Genomic DNA, 7,500 nt, shown 5'->3' with positions numbered 1-7,500 from the left:
AAATAAAAAAATGAAGCACAACAGATAAAAAAAAACAAGAAAATGAAAAACACAAGACATCATCGCTTGCTTTTAAAACCATCAAGACAACATATGAATCACCTAAAACTAATCCTACAGAATGCAGAATACCTTACCTGTGATCAGGTGAGAGGCCCATACCAATAATGTGTCCATTCAAGTCAATCAGGTGATCAATGGTGTCAAATTTATCTGCCACAGATTCATAGTCCAGCCTGTAAAGAAAGTCACTGTAATAAAAAAATGTTGGTATATATGTTCTATATCAGCGAAGTAGGAGAAAGGACAGAAGTAGAATTAAACACTGAGTCATAAAATACACACACACACACACACACACACACACACACACACACACACACACACACACACACACACACACACACACACACACACACACACACACACACACACAAAAAAAAAAAAAAAAAAAAAAAAAAAAAAAAAAAATCATTTACCAGTTTGGCTCTTGGAAAAGCCCTAAATTTCGAAGTTCTCTCTCCATTTCCCGTGCTTGTATCCTTTCCCGCAGCCCAGGTCCAATGTCCAAAATGGTAGGTATTGAAAACTTTTTTATCCTCTTGAAACCTAAGGAAGATAAAAATGAAAAAATAAGAATTATATCTCTCTTGCTACATTCATTATTGATTTCAAATATCTCTCACACACACACACACACACACACACACACACATATATATATGCAAATTTACATATCCTGATGCATGTGCATTCATGCACACGTGCATGCATACTCTCCCTCTTATTCACTCTCTTACATTCACTCTCTCTTCCTACATACCTATCTGATGAGGGGAGTAAGTTTTAGACCCTGTGGTGAAAATCAGGAATTTATCCCTGTCCTCAGCTAAAGACATTGGTGGAGAGAACTCCCCATCTTCTGCCCATTCCAGCACATCCTCTTCGCTACCTGTATTTCTTGGCCGCTCCACTTCCATGTCCTCCTGCACGTATAAAGAAGTGTCAAATGGATGATTTAACTGAATGGAGGTGAACTGTAAGAACAGGGTAAGAAAGTGGGAAAGAAGGAAAGCAGGAAGGAAGGCAGGAAGGAGCAAGAGTACAAGATCGAGAGAAATAGACTGGGAATCTTCATAAAAAAAATTCATATACTAAATATACAATTTAAAGAACTGAGATTTACATCTGAGGAATACATGAAAATCATCTTCTTATGCAAAGCTGGATGAAATGTCTTGAAGTGAATGTCCAATCTGGTTCTTCAATGAAGTATTTCCATCTCCTGTATGCTTTCACTCATGACTGAGAGAGAGGGGTTAAAAGACTTTGTCATTCAAGACAACTTTTACTATAAAGGCTGACATCATGTCTCTGTCACTGTACCCTTGTTTTTATACATGAGACACTCACATGACCTAGAGATTCTGATGAATTAGAGGGCTGTAATGATGCTGAAGGGTTAATCCTACTGCTTGCTATGTGGTTTCCCTGCCTATTGTTATGTTCTATTACCCAGGCACACATATCTTTACTGAAGGAAGTGTTATAAATAAACAACTTCAAATTAGTACTCCTTAACTAGCTGATGGTCTTTCTATCAGATATGTACAAAGAAACTATTAACACTATTAATACTTTGGGATGGAATTCTCACTTACACAAAATCCTTGTAATCTGTATGGCTGAATAATACAAGATATGGCTGATATACAAGCAAATATGCAAATAATTAGACAACAAGAATGATAAAACTACATGTAACAAAATAATATGAATAATACAACTAAGAAAGAATGATGGTTTTACCTTTTCCTCTCCAAAATATCTTATCGAAAAATACTGTTGCAAATATTTTTGTTGTTTATAATTTACATTGTAGAAAAAAAAAATTATGGAAAGAAGTAATGTCATAAATCAAACAAATCTAAGCCTAGCCAAGAAGAAATAAAAGAAAAGGGGTTAATGACAAATAAACACTCACAATCACTGTTTCAGACTCTCTGTAGTCCTTGGTGTAAGTGATAGGGCTTGTATAGACTGGTCTCTGTAATATGGAAGGCCTGTGGCTCTGCTCCTCAGTTATGGACACCTGGTGCACACTCAACTCCCTATGAGAAGGTGGGTTGCCTCTTTCCATAACCTGCACGTGGAATGAATAATGTACAAGATATGTAAATACATAAAGGTATCTATCTATTTTGAAATTTATCTAGAATTGTCCCTCTGTGAGCATAGATAAATGTATTGCTTAGTTTAGGAATGCATCCATCATTGTATGAAGAGAATTAGAATAATATTTTGGGGTTAAAAAATGACTATCACAAATTTATGAAGAAAACATTATAATTTACATCTCCAAATCAAAAATTATTATTTCATGTAGTTACCCTAGATATTTAACCCACTGGTGCCTGGTGACTTGATACCAACTCATGGGAATATTTTACTCCCACCACATCATGATCTATCCCTCAAAACATACATTTTGCATTGTTATGTATATATATATACTCATAGGAGTTCCATTTGTATAGTAACATTTTTCTTCACATGTGAAAATAATGTAAACAAATACAAAAACCTCCTATCATCACCCCAATGAATTGGACAGATGAAAAACGCTCTGAGAGGTGCAGCACAGTATCTTGCTGGGAGAGATCTCCCACTTAGTCAATGCGCACGCTTGTTATCTAGCCGGCGGGAGCGGCATAAGGCAAATAACCCCTGGTGCGAATCCATTAAGCTAGTTAATTAAGAAATGTAATGAATGTTTACTTTATCTCTTCCTGGACCACAAAATGTTTTCCTACCTCAGTTTCTGTGTCACAATGAAAGTTACTAGGGACTAAGTTTAATGGTCTAAAACTTCACATCCTGAAATATCAAGGAATCAACTTGTGGGGACACTGTCAAAATGATCACACCGATTTAACCAATTCAGTGATGTGTCCACACTTATTGCAGCTCCTTGGGGCATCAACTCAATAAGAAGGGCTCTAAAACTGTTACTAGATGATCTGGTGGTGGATGTGTATGATGAGGGAATACAAAAACTTGTCACAAGGTATGATAAACCAAAAGATGTTTCATGTGACTCCACAGAAACATAGTCATTAACATGAAAAGCTAAAATAAAGTTTTCTTTATAAATCTTTGTGTTATTTTTTAAATTTGAAAATGGGTATGTTTTTCTGAATAACCTTTTTATTCTGTGTGTTAAGGAGGCTACTATCAAAAAGGGTGCAATGCCAAGACAAACCTTTGCTTCCAACAATTATGGTCCCTACCCATCTTGAGGACCCTGAGTCACTTTTTCAGCTGAGAAATGTTTCTTTTTACGAAAATATCTTTTAATTATCAAAACATAACTAAACTACAAGTGAGTCATCCTACAAAGTTTCGAAGTCCTATCTTGATTCTCAGTAATTTTAGGAACCTGAATGTGAAAGTACCTAACAAGTTATTATGAGCCTCCTGTGTGCTTATTAGCAGTTGCCTTGTTAATTTTGATATAATAAACTCTTATTTATAATGCCATAGACTGTATTGATGAAATAAAGAGTAATCTGACACAGTAAATACTCCCCTGCCCCCATCTGCATAAAGTGACTTTGCTGTACATTGTATTCTATGTACTTATGCTTCCTAAGGGGTGAATGGGGGGTTTGACATATTTAACTAAAAATGATAAATATCCTAAACTCCTCCCTGTCTGCCCTATAGTGAGTGCGTATGCAAATACCAATACAGTACTAATCATAAAATGTACAGCCACATGGGTTTACTGCTTTATTATTCATGCCATGTTTTCACTCCCTTTGGGGCAGATGAAAAGGTATTCCTCAGTTTTAGGCAGATGTGTCATAGTACTACCAAAATCATGAATACCACTCCTCTATTTGCTCCTTATGGGAGCATACACCCATGTAATACTTGATTTGCTTGATATAAGGGTATTTTACTATAATATACTCATAACACTATGGACTGGACGGTGGAAATACTCATCAGTTTTGACAAAAAACATTATTAGGTTAACTGTTTGCAGCAGTGACAGGTGGCAGCATATACAGCATGAGTGAAATAGGCTCCCAGAGAGAAAGAAAGAGAAAGAGAGAGAGAGAGAGAGAGAGAGAGAGAGAGAGAGAGAGAGAGAGAGAGAGAGAGAGAGAGAGAGAGAGAGAGAGAGAGAGAGAGAGAGAGAGAGAGAGAGAGAGGGAGAGAGAGAGGGGAGAGAGAGAAAGGGGAGAGAGAAAGAGGGAGAGAGAAAGGGAGAGAGAGAGGGAGAGAAAGGGGAGAGAGAAAGGGGAGAGAGAAAGGGGAGAGAGAAAGGGGAGAGAGAGGGGAGAGAGAAAGGGGAGAGAGAGGGGAGAGAGAGAGAAAGGGAGAGAGAGAGAGAAAAAGAGAGAAAGAGAAAGGGAGAGAGAGGGAGAGAGAAAGAGAGAGAAAGAGAGAGAGAGAGAGAGAAGAGAGAGAAAGAGAGAGAGAGAGAGAGAGAGAGAGAGAGAGAGAGAGAGAGAGAGAGAGAGAGAGAGAGAGAGAGAGAGAGAGAGAGAGAGAGAGAGAGAGAGAGTGTCCAAGGCACATTGCTTGTATTATAAACTTAACTACACTCCAAATGGCAATACTGGAGTCTGAGATGGACAGAAAATCTGCCAAAAAGAACTCCAAATAAGGGAAGATGCAAAACAAAAATTGTTTACTCACTGGTAGGAGACAAAGAACAGAATGTGGTAAACAAAACAGAATGCGGATCATACCAATGAAGGGACTTTTGTAAATAAGGTTTTATTTAAAAATGATCATATAGCCTTCAATTATTTGGTTTTACATTTTCTAATAAAGCATAATTAAAAAAAAAGTCTTTTTTTCTTGAGTATATCCTGAACACTGACAAAATCTGCTCTAAATATACCAATTCTTTTCCTACTCCTTTTTCACTTATTTTAACTGAGGACTTATACATAACAGACAATATTCAACAATAATTGGCTCACATATTTCTAGATTTTTTAATTTGACTTTGTTTTTGCTTTATGAATAAATTCCTGAATTTTCACCTGATAAATCTTGTCTAAGATTTCAGTCTATCTGTTAAACTCACAGCCGCAATAGAATAAGGTTTGTTATTACCCCTTCCAAGATGGTGTTGGCAGATGGGTTAACATGTCATTCATGATGTCCATCTGTTTTGTACACCTGTGAGGCAAGGTGTGCAGACGCATGCACACAGGATCAACTCCAACCGTGGGTTACATCAAAATCCTGTCCAAGATTTCATTCTATCTGTTAAACTCACAGCCATGATAGAATAAGGTGTCGGCAGATGGGTTAACATGTCATTCATGACGTCCATCTGTTTTGTACACCCATGAGGCAAGGTGTGTAGACACCTGCATGCAGGATCAACTCCGACCATGGGTTACATCAAAATTTTGTCTAAGATTTCATTCTATCTGTTAAACTCATGGCTGCGATAGAATAAGGTTCGTTATTACGAAACTACACACTTATATATCTAACTATATTTGTATCTATATCCATATTTCTATACATCTATATCTATCTAAGGAGACATGTATCTATCGATGAATCTATATATATATGTCTATCTCTCCATCTATTTAGTCCCAATAAACAGACAGCCATAATTTGACCTGCAGGTACAAAAGCTGGTCACCACACCCTAAATCATTATTATCATTATTTAAATATACATCAACATAGCATAGCAAGTTCTTTCCCTGTAACTACCCCATTTGCTTTTTCTGGTGTCTCTTTCACATGTAAACTATCACTGACCCTAAATGGCATTAAGTACAATTAGAAAAAGACATTGTGATTTTTATCTTTAAATACTTGCTGTGAAAAAAATGTTAACCCATTGCGTATGCGTGTCATGACATGCATGACGCAGGAGCTTTGGCCTGACGATGGGCGTCATGACATACATAACATTACTATTATTATTACTATAATTACAGTAAAATCAAGCAAAGTGGGTTTCACCTAACTTCTGTAGTCTAGATGGCACCATTTTCTTCTAGCACCAGCAGTAGAGAGAGCCTTGAATGGCACCCATGCACAGTCTCTAGCAAGCACTGTTATAGAGCGATGGCACATACTAAATTGCCAACCTCATGTTCTAAAGTACTGCAGATGAAGGATGTGCAGGCAGAATGAGAGGAGGTGACTCAAACCATACCCAATGTCTACAATGTGCCCCTGTGTCAATAAGGATGCACTCATAGTCATAAGCACAAGTTTCCTTCCTCTTCTCTACCTCTTCATGTAAGTATTTGTTCATACATAAATACAAAAAAATAAAGTTCCTTTTTATCCTCCCATAAAACATCAATACTCATATTAGACTGAGTATAGAAAATAATGAGCTAATATGGACCCTAAACTACAATTTTAGTCAACTGCAGCATTGATAGAGCCTGTGATATGAGAGATACAATGAGTGACTAAAAAAGAGGGAAAAGTGATATGAGAGATACAATGAGTGACTAAAAGAGTGGGGGAAAAGTCAAGGTATGCTGCCTCGCTCTTGGAGACTGGGCAAGCAAATCCATCGCCCGTCCGCAATGGGTTTAAAATTTAACAATCATACCGATGCAAAACAAAACATGATGACAGCTTACCTCTGGCACTCTCTGTGGCTTGTTTTCACTCTTTTCAGGAGCTTCAGGTGATTCTTTGGGTGTGTCAGGTATGAGGCAATTTGCCACTAAAATTGTGCGTACACTTGATGCATTTCTATTGTAAAACTTGTACAGGCGGCTGATGATGGCTTGGTGTTCAGAACTGTTCTCTTGTTTAGCTTTATTCAACCAAATAACACTTGTACTAACCTGGAATGAAAGAAAGTTCAATATTCATAGTGCTCATAAAAAATGTAATGGCTAAGTTGATGATAAAAATAAAAGCTAATAAAAAATGTATGTCATACCTATACTATAAGTTTAAACTTTTGCTCTCAATTTCTGTAATCATACTGTTACACGCACTGTTGGAGACAGAAATCATATTCCTCTCCCCATACCATATCTGTCCTAGGTGGCTAGTTATGTATGAGAGGTTATACAAAATAGGAATCAGGAGAGGGAGCTTTTGTAGCTGATAACCCCCCCCCTCTCTCTCTCTCTCTCTCTCTCTCTCTCTCTCTCTCTCTCTCTCTCTCTCTCTCTCTCTCTCTCTCTCTCTCTCTCTCTCTCTCTCTCTCTCTCTCTCTCTCTCTCTCTCTCTCTCTCTCTCTCCCTCTCTCTCTTTCTCTCTCTCTTTCCCTCTCTGTCTCTAACTATGGTATTATTATGAATATAATTACTCATTATGTAATAACATTACCTCAAATCTATGGAGAATAGCATGACATATCAGATGTATTACACTACTACACCATTATCAATTAGAGTAGGACTGTATTAGGAATGTGAGTGAGTGACAGGACAGCGTAAGAAATATTGAAAACATGTTATTACCATGATCACTACA

General features: G+C 37.3%; 1 protein-coding gene across 1 annotated transcript in view; it reads right to left on the bottom strand.

Annotated features, from left to right (window-relative positions):
• The window catches only part of Fbw5 (F-box and WD repeat domain containing 5), a 31,437-nt gene that overhangs the window by 13,806 nt on the left and 10,131 nt on the right, over positions 1-7,500 (bottom strand). Inside the window, exons 7-11 of the mRNA XM_086547846.1 lie at positions 6,651-6,860; positions 1,985-2,143; positions 824-986; positions 480-609; positions 138-236 (exon numbers count right to left, since the gene is read on the bottom strand). Coding sequence (XP_086403972.1) covers positions 138-236; positions 480-609; positions 824-986; positions 1,985-2,143; positions 6,651-6,860 — 761 coding nt within the window. The remainder of the gene's footprint in view (positions 1-137; positions 237-479; positions 610-823; positions 987-1,984; positions 2,144-6,650; positions 6,861-7,500) is intronic.

Source organism: Penaeus japonicus, unplaced genomic scaffold (assembly GCF_977035675.1).
Source record: "Penaeus japonicus unplaced genomic scaffold, GWHDUDI00000001_assembly GWHDUDI00000020, whole genome shotgun sequence".
NCBI lineage: Eukaryota > Metazoa > Arthropoda > Malacostraca > Decapoda > Penaeidae > Penaeus > Penaeus japonicus.
The sequence above is the reverse complement of the archived record's forward strand: the minus strand, read 5'-3'. Positions and strand labels throughout refer to the sequence as shown.